General features: G+C 36.8%; 1 protein-coding gene across 2 annotated transcripts; it reads right to left on the reverse strand.

Annotated features, from left to right (window-relative positions):
* Positions 1-1,900: 1,900 nt before the first annotated feature.
* On the reverse strand, positions 1,901-21,673 carry LOC135107313 (calcium and integrin-binding protein 1-like). Of its 2 annotated transcripts, XR_010271695.1 has the most exons (8): positions 21,068-21,673; positions 16,921-16,955; positions 15,275-15,422; positions 13,112-13,211; positions 9,240-9,334; positions 8,440-8,615; positions 6,560-6,663; positions 1,901-3,783 (listed from the first exon to the last, which is right to left on the reverse strand). XR_010271695.1 is itself a non-coding variant. In XM_064017013.1 (7 exons), the coding sequence occupies exons 1-7, from the start codon at positions 21,116-21,118 to the stop codon at positions 3,762-3,764; spliced, it is 555 nt and encodes a 184-aa protein (XP_063873083.1). In that variant the 5' UTR covers positions 21,119-21,669; the 3' UTR covers positions 1,901-3,761. The 2 variants fall into 2 exon arrangements, 1 of the variants encoding a protein (XP_063873083.1); XM_064017013.1 differs by lacking the exon at positions 8,440-8,615 and having other exon boundaries at positions 21,068-21,669.
* Positions 21,674-23,004: the final 1,331 nt, after the last annotated feature.

The following is a 23,004-nucleotide window of genomic DNA, read 5'->3' on the forward strand; positions in this document are numbered from 1 at the left end:
CAGTTTGGATCTTGGATGGATCTCAGTTTGTACAAAATTAACACAAGAACGTTTAGCGGGGAAAAAATAAGTAAGGGATAATGTTTTGTTTAAAGAAAGTGGTGTAGCAAATACTTTCTTTTTTTATTAATTTCTTATTGCTCAGTATACATATGAACTGATCTAAATGCTTACTTCTCATTGCCATTAGGTGTGCCCGTATTACAGTACTAACCGAACGTAAAGTTTCAGTCATGATGTCGTAGCCTTAATCATCGATGAGTTGCTCCTGCCATACGCATATATGAGATTAAGATGCATGACAGTTAAATTTTTCAAGGAAGGATTGTAAATGCCGATTACTCCTTCTCTCCACCTACCGCTTAATCAATCCTCCACCTCTCTCTCGTTGGGAGCTTAAAAATTCTAAATCTTTCATTGCATGATGTATCTTTCAGGCTTAAGGCCACTTTCGTCGTTGTTGTTTGCATTCTTTCAAGCTCCCTTATGTCTTTCTGTGGTGGCCATACATATTCCACATTCTAGTTTTGGAAGGGCACTTGATGCATATCGTTTTCTAATCCAAATATGTAAATGTTATTACTTTTTTTTTTCAGAAAGTAGGCTGTTCTCTTGTTTATAAGTTTCTTGAGTAGTCTGCTACTTGAGAGAGAGAGAGAGAGAGAGAGAGAGAGAGAGAGAGAGAGAGAGAGAGAGAGAGAGAGAGAGAGAGAGAGAGAGAGAGAGAGAGAGATACTCAAGTTTACTTACATCACCTGAGTCTGCAAATATTGAGCCTTGGGGCTTACTGCTAGGTAGAGTTGAATGCTAGTACACTATTTTCACAGAAAGAGACTTACTAGATGTGGCATGAAAAAAAGTTGCATCTCAAAGTGGTGCAATTACCTTGGCATCTTATATTCGCAATACTCTGACATAGGTCCACATGTGGGCCGTGTTGTGTGGTGCTCTCACCTTGCTTTCTTTATGTTTTGTGAGCTGTGATCATGTTGTAGGTCAGTATTAAGATTCTTAAGGTGTGGTGCAGAAATCTATTTTGGGTAATGGAAAAGGCAGCATAGGAGTACAATATTAGTGTTACTTGCAAGGAATATTATATCTGAGTGATATTTTTTGACAGGAATACTTTATATTATATAAACTTTAAACCTCATTTTCAATCGTGATAATGCATTTTAACGTTAAGAAACGGTGGTTGAAATAGATTGTTACATCTGAAGGATGTTGCATCCTTCTGAAGAGGCATGTTCAATACAGTGGTGGTCTGTGGCTGTTTTCATGGAATACAATAGTTCTTTGTTAGCAGTGTTTTGACCAGTTTTTAGTGTCACAAGCTTGCCAGTGGTGAAGAAAGCTGTCTCTCTTTATTTGACTATTTGATGTAGAATATGTGCTTATACCTGCATTCAACTTCTGGTGGAAAGAGAAGGATGAATTTTGTGAATAGATTATCATAACTATTATACAACAACATACAGTTTTACAAGAACAGCATCAGAGCTATCTCTTTTTGAGATTAGATTAGCATAATAGTGAGACATTAAACAGTATGATAGTATTGTAAAGATTTGGAAACAGATTTTGTACATAATACCATGACCAAAAAATCTGAACCTAGATAGAGAGCATGGTGTAATCTGGATTTAGATCACCAGTACATATAGAAAAGTGTTTAAATATAAGTTGAATTAAAATGGCTGTGAATAGATATTTCTACCTGAATTTGTGATATCAGTTGTCAGCAAGAAAGATTACTGTTAGTTGATATACAAAGCTGATTTGTCAAGTAACACCAATTTACTTTTAAATACACAAGACTTCCATTGTGTGGGGTTGAGTACATTGTATAATAATTAAATACTAGGTGAAGATAACATACTAGGTGAAGATAACACATAACTAACAATTATGAAATCTTTGGTTTTATTTATAACACATATAAAACATTCATTTCTTTGGTTTTTAGACAAATTCAGTAATCTACAGTAAGCTAACAATCTCTTAATTATGCACAGTATCTATAAGATGGGGCTAAAAGTGAGAGTGATGTGTGTAGGAGTTTGTGGTGCTTTACTTTATCTGGGCCAACCTGTGTGGGATTGTCAGCCAGATATAGTATGTGCAGATTTCTTTGTGATAAATAGTTTTATATAACTTAATAGTTTGGCATTTCTCATGTTACTTAAGTATTAACATTCCAGATGCTTAATTGTTCAAATTTTATTTTAAACTTTTCGTGGTTTCATTCACAGAATTGTCTTCTTCACAGATGTTTCTTATGGTGGGGATGAGGTCTTTACCCTACAGGGGGAACATATTCACCATGTCCACTTCTCTGTTCAGGTGAGTTTTTAATTTAGTCTTCCTAACTCATCATTTTATAGTCAACTGACAAAACTAAAATTAAATACAGCTTTTAAGTCTCAGAAACCATGGAACTGTACACTCCACCTCATGTACAGTTCTTAGGAATTCTTGCTTAAGCTTGAGTCATCAAATTAGGAGACAGTTCACATTTTTGGTATTGTTTTCTCTATCAGTCTTCTATTACTCGTCCATATACAGGATAGTCAATGCTGTTGACCATATATTTGTCTTCACTAAGTCCCAAACCATTTATCAGAACCCAGAAAATTAAATTCCATTAAGATGGGAAAATCTTTCTAAACTGGCTAATTTTGAATGCCAAAAAGAACTGAATAAATATTAAGTCAGAGTTATCTCAGAGCCAATATAAATAGAAAGTTAAAACTAAGAGATTCTGCATTGTATCTTAACCACTCTACATTTCATCTCTTCATTCTCAAACATATAAAGATGTGAGGTTATGGAGGGTCATAACTACCATACTAATCTAAACTGCTTCACATAAAGCACTGATGTAACAACTACATTGTGGAATGTCCAAGGTATAATTATCTTTTGATTATTCTTGAAATCATTATCATAGGCTATATCAGCCCACTGCAGAACAGAGGCTTCTCCCTATGATAAGGGGAAGAAGTCAAACCAGATGGACATCAAGAAGAGAGACAAGCCTCCATGGGGCTGTTTTATTCTTTATATTTTCCCCCAAAAGATATGAACTACACATATACACATCAAAATTTTTCTTAAATTTTAATAATCACTGTTATCCACATGTGCATGAGGAAACAGCAGAGTAAGTTCATCTCTGACTTTTGACAAACTGTCATTCTATCATGATTGCTGCAAGATGTTCATGAAAATGAGATTCCTATGTAATAGTATGATGAGTCTTCCACTCCTGTTGCATGACTAGTTCACAAGTGAGATTCTTGTATAATGGTAATTAACATGGGTCACACTGTTGTGATTCCACAACCACATGTTACAAGTGTTTCTTAAATCAAAATATCTGTAACATATATCTTTGATCATAATCGTTTATAATTCTGCACTATAAATTTATTTTCAATATAAATTTGGACTGGAAGTCCTTAAGTGTTCTCTCTCATTTTTGTTTTTATTATTTGCTAAGTTTTTCTGACTTTTTTTTATATGGCCTACATGTCATATTTTCTTGTGCATTTATATCATGGGTCTCAAATATGATCATTGTTAACCCCAGCAGTTAGTTAATGGGACCACTCAAACTCTTTGTCCAAGAGCCTGTTGGTCAAAATGGGATTGATAAATGAGTCAGTAAAGGAGCTGATGGAGAGCTGGTGGCTGAGACGATGGCAGGAAGCTCCCAAACAAGCTCCAACCAAGATGCTGCTGCTTCAAGCTTCATTTTTTCAGAGACGTATCCTAAATGAACTGAAATTAGAAAATGCAGAAATTGATGAATGATATTAGACTGAGACTGTTGAAATTACTGATCATAATAATTTACATCAGGTTGAAAGTGAGGTTATTTTTTTTATTATTTTTTAGGAAAAATTTCTGAAAGACTAAACTGGATATAATCTACTGTAGAATTAGAAGTTGTCAGTTATGTGCTAATTGGCTTTTCTATACAGGGTGTAATGTGAGTTTCTGCAAATACTGAAAGAGGTGAAAGAACATGTAATTCTAAGTAGATGTTTTATACACATATGCATTTTAAGGCTTTGTTTACTTATCAGAGGAGTTGAAAATGTATGGGTGTACTATGCGTGTATCTGAGGTGACGGAAAGATTGTGGCTGCATTGTTGCAGCCTTGGAGGTGCCACTTGCTCAAATTATGAATGGTTTAATCTAATTTTTTGCAGGCTATGGAATATTACAGTATCTCGTAACAAGACAAATGGCGTTAAAAAGCATGTAATTTACTGATAAACATTATACGACAACATTACTACTGCAGTGATTAAAAGTATTCCGTGCTACGTAGCATCATCACTCAGTTGTTTTCAAGGTCGCTCAGACTCACTCCTCCCTCCTCCCTTGCTTTGATGATGCCACGTAGCATTTTACAGGAGTACTTTTAATCACTGCAATAATGTTGTTGTGTAATGATTATCAGTAAATAACATGCTTTTTAATACTGTTTGCCTTGTTACAAGATACTGTAATATTCCACAGCCTGCAAAAAATAAGATAAAACCATTCATAAGTAAGTGGCACCTTGGAGGTTGCAACAATGCAACCATCTGTCCGTCACCTCAGCTACACGCATAGTACACCCATACATTTTCAAATCCTCTGACAGGTAAACAAAGCCTTAAAATGCATATGTGTATAGAACATTTTCTATTTAGAATTACATGTTCTTTCACCTCTTTCAGTACCTGTTTGCAGAAACTCGTGTTACATCCTGTATTCTCGGAAATTACACAGACAAGTCAACATGTGTGAGTATCTGTCTCATTCCCTATAACAAACTCCCATCTTAATGGTAAACATTCAATACAAACTTAATTGCTATCCATCCAGTCACTTCTGTTACACATGTTCTGAAGGTCCATGCACACCAACTTTCTTCCCTTGTGTTGGCATTTCAACTGCCTTCCTGAATGAAAAATCTTATCCACATATCCCCTACATTTTCCCATATTTATGTCTACAATTCTCTTTAAAAAGAAACAATTGATGGGCTTTATTACATTCCTCTCTTCCCATACTAACTCACTAATCCTAAGCATTCATTTCATAGTTTTTTCGTCCTTCAGTGGAGGACTTTTATGCAAAGGCTTCCACCAGATGTCTCATGGTTGCTGGGCCATTGGCATGAAAAAGCCAATTTATCTTGACCTTGCTATGTTGATGAAAAAATATCTTTGTCAAATTATCAGCATACACAACTGATGCAGTCAAGAAATTTCATAGCAGAAATGTAGGAGATACCTGTATTCCTATGGTGGTTGCATTTTTCCTTAAAACCAAGCCAGATTGTTTGACATCTCACAACATAGCAAGATTTTTTTCTTGTATAATAAATAAAACCCAAAATGACTCCAGCCTAGCCTCTAAAGATCTTGTATAATTTGTACTGAAGTCTCAGAGAATTGTACTAATTTTTATTGTCAGTATGTCTTTTTACCTGAGAAAAAGGCTAAATTTTTTTTCTAAATTTCATCATATAAGATTTGGGACAGGTGTCTTTGGGATGAGATCTGCTTGTATCTACTGCCAGCACAGTACACATGAGGTGGCAAGGACAAAAGATTCAAGAACAGCCAAAAGAAATGAAGTTAGATAGATGCAACATTCACCTTCAGCACACCAGGGGCAGTAAGTGTCAGGGGGCAGATGCAGTGGGTGTGAGGCATGGTACAAATGTAAACAATAATAGCTCAGAGTTCATCTTTGGGCAAGAACTGTCCTTGGCCTTGGTTGCTTAGTGTACATTTCATGTACATAAACTTTATGCCTCAAGACATACTGACACACTAAAAATTAGTACATTTCTAAGACTTTAAATGCAAGATAAAAATTTCTAAGAATACAATTATTATTCCTTAAATTGATGCTGTGAAGTATATAGACTACATCAGTTTTGTGTGTTGATACTCTGATGACATGCTTCTTCCATGAATGAAGGAGAGTCAAGGTACCATAATTAGGGGCTTTTCCAGGCCAATGGTACTGCAGTGACAGAGCTTTGGAAGTTTTTGTTGCTGGAAGTTTGCCTACATTCAATCTGTTTCTAAGAAAGGAAGAGAATCCTTCAACCTACCATGGTAATATGACTTTAATTTCCATTTTCAAATTTTTTAAAGTCTATCTCACTAGACAGATTATGAAGCGCAGACATAACTGGCTCAGTCATTGTTGATGCTTTCCTGTCACTTAGCCTGTCTTAAAATCCCTTATGCTGAGGGGTCAGTGACAAGTGACTAAATCCTAAACTGACTGGAAAAAAAAGGGTCCTGATATAGTGGGAAAAAACGCACATTTGAGAATTTTTAGACAAAATCCTAAAGTGACTGGAAAGATAAGGGATCCTGATATAGTGGGAAAAAAAAAAAAAAAAAAAAAAAAAAAAAAAAAAAACATTAGAGAGTTTTTACAGTTTGGTAATGGTATGTATCATATTTTAACTTCAATTAATCACACTAATCTGTGGTCTCCATCTCATATCAAATTTCTTTTGTCTTTATATTTACTCACTTAGCAAAGTCAGGAGATTTTGAAATGACATGTTCAAATTCTGCAAAAGCCAACATTCCATCATCATCCAGATCAGCTTCTTCCAACACTCGGTTGACTAAAGCCTGGAAAGAAACAATGATGCAGAAATTTTATATCCCTTAACTACATAAACAAGATTTTCTTTAAGATATGTTTTACATGTAAGGGCAGCCAATCAGTTCAAGCCTCAATGTAAAAGCTGATTGGCTTTAAAAGCAATTATGCTCAACATTAGACCTTGAAAAAGTTATAAATTTAAAGTTTAAATTCCAAAGCACATAACTGAAATTATTGTAGTTGCTATACAATGAATATTTAATTTACAAAATGATAGTGGGTGTACAAGAATGCATTTGGTGGTGGAATATACAATTTTCATTGGAATCAAGAAGCTGCTTTCTAAGTCCGGTTTACTGTTGTGGCTATACATGACAAGGTAATAATGCTGTGTACTTACATTTGCCTAATGAAATCTTTCATGAATAGCTATGACTGCAGTTGATTAATCTTATTCATAGTTCCCATACTAATCCTTTGTAGTCATGTATCAGTGATACACTTGTGAAAAGTGCACAGAAGTTTTATACTCAGTTGGGATCATTATGGAACAAGTTTAAAAGGGTACAATCTCAGAATCTAACTATATCTACTTGAAATATGCTGAGAATTGCAGTGAAATTTGAAGTCACAGTGGAAAGAGTGATATACAAGTTCATGTTATCATCTAATATATTCAACTAAGTATACAATATTATGCACTGGTTACTTGTTACTTAATATCTGAGGTTTTTTGCAGTTTAAATGGACATTGACACTGACATTGGCATGATGCCAATGTCAGTGTCAAAGTGCTGGTGAGGTATACAGTGACACCTATGTCAGCATCATAGTTACATATCGTTTTAATAATTGCGGAGTGATCCCATATTCTGTGTTGGTTCTCCTATGTAGGAAAGTCCATATATTATAGTCCTAGAGATTCTATTGCTTCATCCACCATTCAGTCACATAAATCAGCTACACCATGTCCCACCCTCTATCCACAATGAGGAATTCTGATTGGTCAAGCTTACATTCTCTGCCAACAGTTTCCCCCTCTCTGGTCCTTCTCTTGTTCTCCTTATCCCCCCTATTCCTCTCCCCCAATAGTTCCCCCCTTCCTAGTGCCTTCCTTGTTAACCTTATCCTCTCTCTCTCTCTACTCTCCTTCCTCCACTCTCCCACATCTGTCTTCCTTTCATGTCTACACCCTTCTCCTCATCCCTTGCTTTTCCATCTATAGCAGTTTCTCAAACTTTTTACTTCAAATAACTTTGAAAAATGAGCAATTCCCCAAAATATGGAAATTTGACAATCTCTGCAACACTCTCTCTCTCTCTCTCTCTCTCTCCATACATTGTTGTTGCTCTCTCTCTCTCTCTCTCTCTCTCTCTCTCTCTCTCTCTCTCTCTCTCTCTCTCTCTCTCTCTCTCTCTCTCTCTCTCTCTCTCCATACATTGTTGTTGCTATTACTAAGACAATGTATTCCTTTTCGTATGTAAAGGAAATGACAAGAAAGTGGGGATAGGTCAGCTTCGGTCAGTATTCACATTGATAAGACATTCCTAGCTGTATTAGCGATATTGTGTTAGGTCAGTGGTACACACACACACACACACACACACACACACTCACAGTTGGTAGAGCTATATAATATATGCTATTTAATTTGTGCAAGCTTGCCATAAACTCTGAAGAATTTCTCTATAAAAGCTGATTATTATTACATCAATGAATAAAAGAGACAGTACTATAAAATAGTCACAGTGAAATCTTCACTAATTATCATCACACAACACATTTTTTACTTATTCACTCACTTCATCTTGTCATATATATTATGCTGTTTCTACACATGTAATGTATACTTGGAATTTCCAAAGCTTTCATATGAAGTATATAGCTCAATGCTTGGGATGTAAACTGAGCCAAAAATGATGTATGGTTTGCCTCAACTTTTTTGGAATTGGAGTGCTCAGCAGTCATTCCTCTCTCTCTAAAAAAAAAAAAAAAAAATGTATGATGATGATACAAAAATTAGGACTGCACAGTAGTTATATACAGAATTAATTCAGCTAACAGTGTATAATACAGACTGATCAAATGATTCCTCATGGTGCAAAATTATATCAGATAAGAAAAGATCAGGATGACAAATTTTAAAGTGGTGCGTAAGGGCAAGACCCAGTATACTGGCATGCACATGGTTTGAAGGGTCTGGCATGAAGATGTTTATGCCACAAGCTCTTTTGGGCATGTTGGAGTCCAAACACTTGGAGACAAATCATTACTGAAAACCAGGCCACTTTTTAATACTGTCAAGACTGCTCTTGAGTTCAGTGAGAATAAAAAAAATAGTTTTTGGTTCAGTATGCCAGCCAAGCATAGACAGTAAAAATATTCCTGTACTGTATTGCTATTGTAGACAGATCTGTGTCTGGGCACAGTGCAGAGTAACCAGTGTGTTTTCACCATGAATTTATACTTTTTATGTGTCTATTAGTGTCTGGTGTATATCTACTGGCAGATAAACTTAAGATACTTGAAAATAATGAAAGAGCATTTTATTCTTTATATAATGGCCAAATGCTAGTAATAGCCTCTCTGTTAACACACTCACCTTCATATCTTCTGAGGAAAAACGCTGTGGACTAACTAGTTTGGTGATAGTCTCCTCTAGGTCACTGCGGCCCAAATAGTCATCACCATCAAAGTCTGCCATTGAAACGTGGTTAGAATACATGTAGAACTTTTGGCTTTGAGCCATAAATTTGGTCATTAAATTACTAATCCAAAACTCTCTCAAGTGGGGAACTGGGACTGAATGTTAAGGGATTGTACACAAAGGAGGAAACACTTATAACTTAAAAGATATCAAATGCATGGTATAATATATTTGATATCTTATAATACATGGTATCAATTCAGACTGAGCACTTCATATCTGAAAATCTGGAATCTGAAAAAAACCTAGAGTTGTAATTTTTGTAGTGTAACAGATGCCACAAAGTGAAACATTCTAACACATAAAGAGTTTGCTGACAAAAATTAATTATCTCTACTCAGTGTACGTGCATTGTTATTTACTGTATTCAGAATGACTCTGAATTCTCTCCCAGTTTTTACTAATGTACATGCATTGTTATTATTTACTGTATTCAGAATGACTCCAAATTCTCTCCCAATTTTTACTGTCTTATGCCCCATGTAGAGCCATGATAACTGTCACAACAGACAACATCACAATTGCCAGGATTTTTTTAGTCGCTACAACTGTCATCATCATCATGCAGTGTTGTAACATGTGTAACCCTTGCTAAAACTCAAAATTCTGCCAATCACAATGTTTATCATGATGATCCACTCATTAATCTTCTCACTGACCTCCTTCCAAGTATCTCCAACTCCAATGAACTTCTAATTATAAGATCCTCCTTTCCCTTCCTGACATGTCCAACCACATATACCTCTTCAGCACATTAATCACATCCTCCATTCCACACCTCATCACCACCTTAGAACCCGTGTTCCTACCTCACATACCCAGAGTATGTCAACTCTGAGCCATTTTCTTTTTCTGTCCTCTCCTCTTTTATTATTGGCACAATTCAACATTAGTGATCTGACATGTGCAGAGATGATATTTCCCCTTCTTAAGAGCATCTACCTCCTGATCAGCAAGATTTTTTCTCCCTGCAGCTCCTATTCTTAATTTTACCATAACTCCTGCTCCAGTCTCACAAAACATCCCTTCCTCCCAGATAGTCTACCTCCATCTAACTCCAGCATTTCTTCCTTCTCCCTCTGTTCCTGTACTCTTCTCTCACAGGCTGGACACAAGTTTCATTCACATTTCTCAACCCAGAGCTCTCTTGTAACACCAGTTCCTACACCTCATCCACAGGATGGAGTTTATGCCCATAACTCTGCCACACAGCAACTTCATGGATATCTAACTGTTTGAGACCTCCCTTTTGGAGCCTTCCTTGTTACCATCAGAAAGAGAGAGAGAGAGACAAGAGGGGAGAGAGAGAGAGAGAGAGATAAGAGGGGAGAGAGAGAGAGGTGAGAAAATGATAGCAAGGGGAAGAGAAAGAGAGGAAAAAGAGATGAAGAAGCGAAAGGAAGCAGCAGAAAAGGGAAGAGCAAGAGAGGAGAGGAGGTAAGAGGGAGCAAGAAAATGAGCAAGAAAGGAGAAAAGACAGAAGCAAAGGTGCCTAGGCAAGAGGAAGAGGCAGGAGCAGAAGAGAAGGAGGCAGGAGCAGAAGAGGAGGCGGCAGGAGCAGAGGAAGCAAGTGAAGGAGGCAAGAGGGGAGGAGGTAGGAGCAGAGGAGGGAAGAGGAGGAGGCAGGAGCAGAGGCAAGAGGGAACAAGAGCAGAGGAGGCAAGTACCAGAGCCAAGAAGAGGTACAGTAAAAGGGTGTAAGTGCCAGTGCTAGTAGGAGGCAAGAGGAAAATGAGAAGCACTGGTGGTTGTTGGTGTGTGTGTGGTATGATGCCAGCTTGTTTACAGCAGCATGTGTACATGCATATATACAAGGCTTACTTTGAAGAACACTAAGAACCTAAACAACCACAATATATATATATATATATATATATATATATATATATATATATATATATATATATATATATATATATATATATATATATATATATATATATATATATATATATATATATATATATATATATATATATATATATTGTGCATAACCTGTTGTAAACAAGCTGTCACACTAACAACCAGTGCTCCTTGTTTTTGATCTTGCTTACTCCTAGCACTTTCACTGATTTCCTTTTGCTCTCTTGCCTTCTCTGGACACTTGGATTTGTCTCACCTTACTTGCCAGCTTGTTTACATGTTTCAAAAATAAAATAAAATATGGCTCAATATTTTTGCTATTTGAATTCTCCCTGTGACTCCACACTTGGCTTCTATCCTTTCTTTACTTCTCTGTCAGTTGTCTTCCAAAATAGCAAACCTATCAAACAAGAAGTTGCTGACTATGCTCTGGGTGAATGAAATACATGCACCATAATTTTAGGGACTTATCAAACTCAGACTGGCTGGCTGTATGAGACATCTATCCTCTTCCCTCACAGCACAATGATGGTGTGGCTGAGGAAGTGGTGTACGGCATTACTGCTCCCAGTGCCAACTTGTGATTTACAACCCATCTGACCTTTTTTTTGTTTATTTTCTTACAACATGGGTAGAAACAAATTGATGTTGAGCAACAAATCATAGTACTGCATAAAGCTAACACTGTTAAAAATGAATTCACTGATGATGTTAGTGTTTATGCCCAAGCATATGATGGAAAAATTTATGATGGTAGCCATGACCTACTTGAACATGTGGTTCATGACCATGTAGCCAGGAAAAAAATATCACCTAAGACATGAATTGTTTATCAAAAGGCAATCCTAGACTCCCTGCTAGGATTCTGAATTGTGTGAGGTGATATTTTCCTGGCTACATGGTCATGAACTATTACCTCAAATTTCTTCACCCTGTGCTTGGGCACAGACATAATCAGCAATTTCATTTGTCACAACGTTTGCTTTATGCAATGCAATGATTTGAGATATTTTCTCGCTCAGCATAAGGTTCTTTTTACTACTTAGTAAGAAAATAAACAAAATGAGGCCTAATGTGTGCTAAATCACAAGTTGAAATTGAAGCAGCGACACCATACATCACTTCCTCTGCCACCTGAGGGTTGTCACCATGTGTTGCAAGGGAAGAGGATACATGTCACATACAAGACAGCCAACATGTACTACTCACTACTCACCATTCTGAGTTTGATACCACCCTAAAATTGAGGTGCATGTATTTTGGGCGAGTAGTTAGTGATTATTCATTTTGCCACTACAATTATTTTGCATGGTGTCTTCTCAGCTTTCATACTGTATCCCTTTCAGTGACACCTTCAGTTCAGGGAATTGCCAAATTCCAAGCAGAAAGTCTGTCAAAACTGATGACTTCAACCATTGGCTAAGAAAGGAGCAGGACATTAATAGTGTAAATGTCAGTTGCCTTACAACACACAGAACACCCTGACCCATTCTTTGTACCTCATCCAGAATTTCTTGAGCAAGAATCAATAAGTTTGCCAGGCTCCTTATTATCCAAATAAGGCTCTTTCCAATTCCTGATTGTTCCCTAAATTGTAGATGCCACTAAAAGTGTGTTAATTTGAGAACTGATATGACATTATTTTAAACAGAATGGTGCACCTGCTAGCCATCCTGGAGCAAGACTTATGGAACCTGTACACAGGAAACACTCTGAAGGACATTAGAATCCAAAATGTAAAAAGCATTTTGTGCCTTGGCTTTTGAGAGAGAGAGAGAGAGAGAGAGAGAGAGAGAGAGAGAGAGAGAGAGAGAGAGAGAGAGAGAGAGAGAGAGAGAGAGAGAGAGAGAGAGAGAGAGAGAGATCACAACTATAATATTCCAAAAATAAACATTAGAACTTACCGAAAATCCTAAAGGCATATTCTGCCTTCACTGATTTTGGGGCTGCCTCACTGAACACAGACATCATATCCAGAAAATCCTCAAATGTACAGTCTCCATCCTGAAATCCATAGTGTAATTAGCCAATGTGCTTACAGACCACAACAACTGAACAATTTTTCTCACATCTATTATTTTTCATATGAAAGGGAGATAAGGTCTAAAGAATATTAAAAAAGCCCATGAAAGTTCCTATGATAACACACAAAAGGGATGAGATATATAGTTAGCAGAAATGTCCTGCTAACCATCTTCAAAGTATTCAAGTCATAGAAGTGCACAAAAATAGAACTGAAAAATAAATTCCATTCAAATGAAAACACTAAACACAAGATCCTTTTTTTTTTGCAATAACTTATCTTAACTAACAATGTAAATCAAATTCACAAACTGCAGTCAGCCTCTACTTCTTACCAACTCTGACATACAAATAAGACATATGGATAAAAAAGCCTATATAATATATGCAGCTGAAATTTATAACAATTTACAAAGTGAATGAAAGAAAAAAAAAAGTTAGAGTGAATGAAGTATGTATGGAAGGAAAAAGATTATGTATTCCAGGTGAGTAACGGGAAAAAAAAGAAAGAAGTGTTGGGTTTCCCTGATGAATTTAAGAAAGGATGGTGCCTCCTTATGGTTGAAATTGGTTTTGCCATTTGAGAACAGTTATCTTGAGGGGATGCCCTTCCTAACCTTGGACCACAGCCAGGATTCCATCCCATGTACCAGAAGACCCATCAGCTCCCAGCTGTGTGAGCTACCAGTGTATCACAGAAGCTTGCAGAGGTGGCTGAAAGTCATATCACCTCAGCATCTGACCACCACCACCTCATGCTTCAGTTACTCACCATGCTTACAATACACACTTTAGTACTCTCACTTGTACTACTTAGACAAATAATTTCAGATGTTTGTATCCTGAATTATCAATTTTAATTTAATATGACATCATTATTCCTTATAATGCTTAAATTGAGAGACTAAATTATTATAAGTATATTCTGCATTTCTAAAATAAATACAAATTACATACAATAAACTCTCTCTAATTTGCACGTGGACAACTAGAACTTTCAAGAATATGACATATTTCAGACAAATTTGAATGATAACTTTCCATAATCTGAAACTGAATTTGAACTGCCTGAGCAATAGTGAACCGTTCTCCATTATAAGAAAATCTGTTCCATTTCTCCTGTTTATCATGGCTTGACTGGTAAGCCTATTCAACAAAGACACCAATGATGTGTTACCTTCTCACCATCACTCTACATCATTCAGAAAACATTTATAATTCAACAATGAACTCACATGATAGGAAAATCTGGTTTGTATTATTGAATTAAGCAGTCACTTTACAACTAGAATGAAATGTGATGGTTTACTTATCATCAATACTTATATCAGTTATGAAAATAAATGTATAATAAGGGAGATGAGAAGGAAAATGAAGCAGAGATGAAAAGTGTGAGATAAAAAAAATGAGAGAGAGAGAGAGAGAGAGAGAGAGAGAGAGAGAGAGAGAGAGAGAGAGAGAGAGAGAGAGAGAGAGAGAGAGAGAGAGAGAGAGAGAGAGAGAGAGAGAGAGAGAGAGAATAAGAGTAGAATAAAACATGTGTGCATAAACTATTTCTGGATACAATGATAGAGAATAAGAGTAGAATAAAACATGTGTGCATAAACTATTTTTGGATACAATGATAGAGAATAAGAGTAGAATAAAACATGTGTGCATAAACTATTTCTGGATACAATGATAGAGAATAAGAGTAGAATAAAACATGTGTGCATAAACTATTTCTGGATACAATGATACATCCAGATTTTACATAAAAAATTATAAGGAAAATTACTTTTTATGAATGTTTTGCCTTGACTGCCAGGACACAACAGTGCATGTCACACACCTCCCTTGCTTCCTCACTCCCACCCCATGGCATCACAACACAAGGGGCTAGATATAACCACTGGATTCAAATTCTTTTGCTAATTCTCCCCCACTAATTCAAATTAAATAAAGGTTGCTGTACTTAAAAACTCAAAGGACACTAGCCTACTACTGAAAATATTATTCCCATTTTACTATGCATACATTTCTCAACAAAGCACATATATACCTACTTTGGTTGAAGAGAAGATGAGACACATGCGTTCACCAAAGGGATTGGCACGCAGTTCAGGAAGTGATAGCAACTTGTCCATGGGAAGCTTTGCATTGCGGTTGTGACCAACTTTTTCAAGCGCCAAATTCTTGAAGCGTTTATGAGCACTGAAAAAAAATAAAATAAATAAAATAAATAAATAAACAAATAAATAAAGAAAAAAATAAATAAAAATAACTAAAATAAATAAATAAATAAATAAATAAATATAATAAATAAATAAATCATAACATTCAAAATTTCATGCAATTCTTAAATCATTAAGCAATAAGAGCAATGTCAAACCATGATCAAGAGCCCCAAATTAAAGAAAACAAGAAATGTGGTATTGAAATAACTTCTTACATTATTTATGTCCACTGACAATGCAAGAAAGTGCAAATCAAGTCATACACAAAGACAAGGGAGGCAGCATAATGAGGATACAAACTGGTAAAGTAAAGATGAAAATGGTTAGAAATTAAAAGTAATAAACATTTTAACAATAGAAGAGAGAGAGAGAGAGAGAGAGAGAGAGAGAGAGAGAGAGAGAGAGAGAGAGAGAGAGAGAGAGAGAGAGAGAGAGAGAGAGAGAGAGAGAGAGAGAGAGAGAGAGAGAGAGAGAGAGAATCAATGTAACATAGTAAAGATGTAGTTTGAGCTCTTGTTGATGCAAGTAGAGGGAAGTGTGGAGAGACTGGAATGGGTAAAAAGAACTGTAACAAAATAACAAAATGGCATAACTGTATACATTGAAAGGATATAGGAATGAGACAAGATCTTAATTGGACAGGAAGAGCACATGAAATGAGGATGGACAAAGTAAAAGGCTGTATGTGTTAAAGTTATTACTTGAGGCTAAGTGTCTGAACAATGAAGATGGGAGTGTTTGGAAAGGGTGAGGTGGAAGCTCTTCTGCCAAGGCCACCCATTTGTGGGGATGCTCCCAGTGGAAGCAAAGTATGATGTGGATACAGAAACAAAAAACATGTTATTTTTATGAATGATTGTTTACCTACAAACTCTTAAGTGGAAAACATTTTAAGTGAATGTATCTCAAATTTATCCTTTTTTGAAAGAATGATGATAAAACTTCAAAGTATGTGAATGTATTTACACTCAGAATCTTCTGTTCAGAATAGTAGATGAAGCAAATTGCAAAGTAATTTTATTCCTATAGTGAAAACCTAGAAAAAAAGGAAAATACAGTTCTGCAGAAAGAAGGGAGACAAAAAAAAAAAAATCTCCCATATCATAAGGTACCCAGGTGGCCATCGCAGTGCATAGACACATCCTTAAGAGTAAGTAGCAATCAACTGGTTGGTTGGATGCATGACAATATATGGGTGTCAAAGATTCTTTTGAGTTCACAGGAATGTTGTGTAGATAGTAACATTTAACTTGAACTATATTTTACTCTAAGAGAAAATTTACAAAGTAAAAATCACATTTTATTAATTAAATCGTGAACTTTCTATACCAATTTTTTTTTTACTTTTCCTGCTCTAAGATTCTGTAATTTTGAAAAGAAAAAATTCAAAACTTTTGCCAATTTCCAGATTCAGACCATCTACATACAGGCATGATTTAGAGAAAATCCAATAAAAAATTAATTCACAGACTTACTATAAAATTTCCTTCTTGGTGAAGTATGTCAGCTCCTGCAATGAAAAAAAATAAATAAATAAATGAATAAATAAAATATTAAGAATAAAAATTTGGTGATCTTATGTATCTAAAATGTTCCTACATATTTCTAAGGTCTTCTATACTACTCAAATTGCTGACCCAACTGGGTCATGCATGAGCGTCATCTCCATGACTACCATTTCAGCACTGAGCTCCTATCCTTCACAAATTTTTCACAAAGTGCAACAAATGAATCTGATCAGCCATGTCACCTGACATCAAGGGATTCTCTCAATGTAAATGGTTCACTTAAGTGTTTCTGAAAGAGTGATGGACAACAGCACAGCAGGTGGAGCTGTGCTGGGTAAACATGGTGCAAGATAGTAAAGATAACCTACAGCCAAATGCAGCATTTCCAACATTATGAAAGAAGCATTTGTAACAGTGCTCATCTATATGTGCCACACCTATACATTTTGAATATAACATAAGTGAATGAACTACAATGCAATCTGATAAGTGAATGAAAGAAAATATTGCCCAATTTCTCTTGTAAAATAAAAGATTGCAAAAAAAAAATATATATATATATATATATATATATATATATATATATATATATATATATATATATATATATATATATATATATATATATATATATATATATATATATATATATATAAAGTAGTATGAGTGAGAGGGAGAGGGACACAGGAGACTCACAGCAGAATGCCAATACACCTACACCTGAACAACAGGAGCAAGATAAGAACAAGGACATTGCTTCTGAAGAAAAAAAGTATGTGCAGCTGCATGAAAGGAAGGAAACATAGAGAAGGATCAACCCTATGCAGCAAGTGGCTTTGGAAAGGAGCCTGAGGTACAGGCTACATAAAATAATTTATATATCATATATGAGGAAAAGGATTTAGTACAACATTGGACCACATATACCCTACATGGTAAGCAGTTGGCATACAAGCATGGAGGAAAAATTCAGAGGAAAGAAAATAAAAATGAATGTAAAAGGTATTATATTAGAAGTGATGGACAGGTATGCATACCAGGGAATTTAATCTGCAGGGTGCCAGTGCTGTATATTTATGGTGGTGGATAGGTGCAAGCTGTGTGCCAGCACCATATATTTATGGCTGTGATTTTTAAAAACCCACTGTGGCCGTATTTTGACTGGGAGGCTTTTCATACTTTGTCAGGACACTTTTCATACCTTTAGCCTTCCTCCTCACTGACCATTTCTATTAATGAAGGAGTTTTTGGATAGTTGGAGAACAGGCTTGGCATGATAGATGTCCAACCCTTCAGGAAATATACAGTTCATGTAGGGAAGCCACAGAACACCTGACTTTTGATCTCTCTAAAATTTCTGATTGGGGCAGAGCAAACTGCTCTGCCTATTGCTCAATGCCTCAAAAACTCAATTCCTCCATCTTTCAACTTGACACAACCTTCCAGACAACTATTCCCTCTTCTTCAGTGACACTCAACTGTCCCCCTCTTCTACACTGAACATCCTTGGTCAGTCTTTAACTTACAGTCTAAACTGGAAACTTCACACGTCATCTAATGTTAAAACAGTTTCTATGAAGTTAGGTGTTCTGAGTCATCTCTGCCAGTTTTTCTCACCCACCCAGCTGCTAACTCTGTTCAGGGAGCCTTATCATCCATGTATGGAGTATGCTTCAAGTTGCAAGACAAATTGCATCTTCTTGTGGTGGGAGATCCTCTCCTATCTTGGATCTTGGATTTCCTGACAGGTCACACAATGTATGTATTTGTGTATGGCTGTGCTAGTTCTTCAAGGGATGTTCTCAGTAGTGTTCCTCTGAACTACATTCTGGGTCCCCTTCTCTTTCTCATGTACATCAATTATTTACCTTCATACATCTGTTCTAAATGCAAATTTTTGCTGATAATCTAAAAATTTCCTTAAAGCTGTGTAGGGAATCAAATTCATCCCTGGCTGTTGATTTTAACACCTGTTAGAAAAACATTAATGCTTTATATCAAGTTGCAAAATCCTTGGGCCTTCAATTCAATCCAGAAAAGTGTGTAGTGGTGCATTGCCACAGAGGTACTGCAGACTGGGAAGCCATGCACCCACATACAGTATTACCACATGAACAACACACATCTTTCAATAGAACCTTCACAAAAAGACCTGGATATACTGGTTGACATCTCTCTGAAATTCCATGCCCATGTGAGAGCTGCTGTTAAGAAAGCAGCAGGACTGGCCAACAACTTACTCAAGTCTACCCTGTGCTGTGACCCTGACTTTATGGTAACTACACATCCCACACCAGGCCAGTGTTGTAATCTGGGTCCACAGTATAGAACACAGTGTACCACTGTGACTTGAAACTTCTTAAATTTGTGCAAGAAAAGTGGACGGAAGAAATCAGTGGCCTATCCGAATTAAGCTATGCCAACTGCTTAAAATCCCTCAACTTTTACTCCCTGCAGGGAAGTCTCATTAGAGCCAATCTCATCAAATACTGGAAGATTTTTCACCACCACTCAGCAGTACTACTACATTATCTCTTTACAGTCAAAACTGCCAAGCCCCACATATCAGTAGAGTGCAGACGCAGGTTTTTTTAATCTGAGATGCATAGATCTCCTGAACTCCCTACCTAACAGTGCTGTTGGAGCTGACTCCATTGCATCATTTAAAAAGTACTTACACTCTCATCTAAGCCATATCCTCTTTGACTATAATGATTAACACTGCCAGCACAGTTTCCATAGTTATGTAAATTCTGCTTAAGGTACACAACTCATCCCCTCCTTCTGGCTGACTTTAAATGTCTTACCCAATTTTAAGCAAAGGGCTGGCATGCCTGCAGATGTGGGCTGTCCTGAAGGATATAAATTTAAATAATTATACCAGTCAGTATTCATGAGCTATACTGCTGAAAATGAAAGGGTACGCAACCAGGTAAAAATACCTGGTATGAACTGGCACCTCAGTAGGTCTTTTTTTTTATTGGGTTAATCTGGATATCACGTCTGTGTTACATATAGGCATGAAACTCACATTTCATGGAGAAGGGTTGCCGTAAATGTAAAAAATTTGGGGGGCACACGTCTAGTATGGCTGTAATAGCACTCGGGTGTGGAGAAATTCAATATTTTCTAAGTCCAGTGAGCTCTGCATCAGTCAAGAGTAAACACTGAAATAATTTTCTGTTGTTTATAATTGGGGTTTGTGGGTAGCCTCATATTAGGATTTCATGGTATCTATACACCAGATCCCTCCAATCACGCGCTGCCACTTGCGAGGCCATTCATGTGGGCACTAGTCACAACTTTCCACGGTAGGTTCAGTTACACTTTTCATTTGTTTTAGGGACATGTCAGGCGTTCTGATAGAGGCTCACTGTCATTTATTAACATAGCTACCCAGTGGAGGGAAGTAATGAGAAAAGTGCCAGTGTTTGGGAAGAGGAAAACTCACTATGTGGATTATTTAGCTACAGCTATGTTTAAGATGCAGCATGAAGACATGAAGATGAGATTTCATGTCTTTATCAATGAAGCCGCTAAACTGTATCCACCTCCATTGGTCTGAGAATGTCAACACCGCACCGGTAAGGCATACTGGCATAATTTTTGAGCTTCCTTGTTAGGTTAGGTTATGCTAGGTTAGGATGGGTTAGGTTATGCTAGGTTAGGTTAGATTAGGTTAGATTATGCTAGGTTAGGTTAGGCTATACTAGGTTAGGTTAGATTAGGTTAGGTTAAGCTAGGTTAGGTTAACGTCCTAATGAGGGTGAGTCCAGGGGGGGGCGCAGCCCCATCGGCTAGATTAGGTTAACGTCTTAGTGAAGGAGGTGTCTAGGGTAGGTTAGAGAAAGATTTGGGGTAGGATAGGTTAGGGAAATTCGAAATATTAAGGTAAATTTCCTTAGAGTTTTTTTTTAAATATGATAATTCACTTATTTTTCATGCCCCCCAAGCTTGTCTGAGGGGTTAAGGGTGAATTGGGAAGGGAATGGAGGGGCAGACTTCTTATCAAGAAATATCTTTTATTGCAGTTTTGTTGCCCTTGGCCGGTACCCCTCCTATATAAAATGAAAAAAAAAATCTTTCATGCACAGGTACACAGGTGACTACTGACTTGGTACTCCTCCAACTCGGCCTCGGTGAACTGACTGCTGCCTTGCCCCATGACGTACGCCCAAGGGTTCTCCTGTGTTTGTATCTATCTTTTTGTGACGTTGGTCCACTTTGTATCGCTTGTCAGGTCGTCACTCCTTGCTTGTTGTCTCTTGCACAACTTCCTTTTGCGATGATTCCTCAGTCTTTTCCTCCCGAGTTTGCATTAAAAAACCTGACGGGCGGAGCAGCGTCTCCACAACATGTGTGCCTAAGACCAAGGAAGCCAAGATTCACTAGCTTCCTTGATTCAGTCCACTGGTGGTCGTTAGATTGTCTCCGTTACGGCTCCCCTTTATCCTGTTGTTGTAAATCCGTGCTGGGTCTGTCTTTTAGTCCTGTGTTTTGATCTAGTCACTGTCGTGTCTCGATGGTGCAACTTTTCCAATTCTCAGTTTGATGGAGGCGTCTCACTGAGCCTTCAGTCTTGTTAGTTTATAATATTCCCCATTGTATGACACCACGAATCTCTAGCTTCACGTAAATAACAACAAGCAATAGACAACAACAATAATAAATCCAATGCCTCTGTAAACCCCTCGAGCCATAGACACCGAGGTACAGAGTGCAGATTAGAGTGTTAGTCCAGTCCTCATTCATCGCCCCGTAGCCATCTTACTGCGCCCTACCTTACTGCCTGCGACATTATATATATATATATATATATATATATATATATATATATATATATATATATATATATATATATATATATATATATATATATATATATATATATTATACCTTTTATATATATATCTTCTAATACCATTTGAAATTAAGATAAAATGCAACTACAGAAAAAATCTGGCGAAATGAAATATTGTACGACATAAAAACATCCACTGTCCCATCTATTACAGCATTCACTATCACATCTACTATAACATCCACTATCACAACCCAGAAAATACGAGGACATGTTTCAGATACAGCTGTTGCCTCTAATACCAGATCTCTGGTATTAGAGGCAACAGCATACACAGCAGACATCATCAACAGAGATTATGAACAGATTTCAAGCACTATACAAGTTAAGCACAGCGGGACATCAGTACTGAGTCATTTAAAACACCCACACAGCAGGGCACGGTTAAATACTAACAAAACACAACCATGGAGGTATAATGGTTTACAATACCTCCATAAACACAACCAATCAAAGTATATGCATGCAACGTGTCGAATAGTAAAACACAACCAATGAAAGCATATGCATGCAACATGCTGAATAATAATAATAATAATAAAATATATGGAAGGAAGAACGGATGTTCGTATCTAGTGTGGAAGCAGGAACAAATACCAGATGGGAGGAGGAAGGCATCTACTGTTTACATAAAGTTTGTAGAGATGAGTGTCGGAAATTTTAGAGGGTAATTTTGTTTAGTGTGCCATGAAAAGTTTACGAGTCCTATCGGAGTGACTTACGGAAGTGAGATGGTTGGTGAGGTGCAAGTAAAGAGGAAAATAAAGCCGGGGATAGGGAGGGTAGGGAACGAAGGAGACCGCAGTAAATACGTAGATTCAGTCAAGCTACATAACTAAGAAAGACTTCAGAAGTAAGATATGATAGTAAGAGTGAGTTGGCGGCCATTCTCATTGAAACTGACACATACCTCAACTCTCGACCCTTGACCTTTGTGAGTGATAAGCCAGACTTTATTCATTCCATTATGCCATTTAATTTGCAATGCATAGGAAAGGGACTGTACTGAAAGATTTTAAATAGAAATGTGATTTTAGATGTAGGCCATCTGTTCCTATCAGAGAAGATAATGTGCCTAGGTTGCAATGGCCCCTCGGGTGTATTGTAAATGTCTATCCTGGTAAAGATGGCATTGTGCGCAGTGTAGATACCAAAACCTACAAATGTTGAGAACTTGGTGGCCACATGTG

This window comes from Scylla paramamosain, chromosome 15 (genome assembly GCF_035594125.1).
Source record: "Scylla paramamosain isolate STU-SP2022 chromosome 15, ASM3559412v1, whole genome shotgun sequence".
Classification (NCBI taxonomy): Eukaryota; Metazoa; Arthropoda; class Malacostraca; order Decapoda; family Portunidae; genus Scylla; species Scylla paramamosain.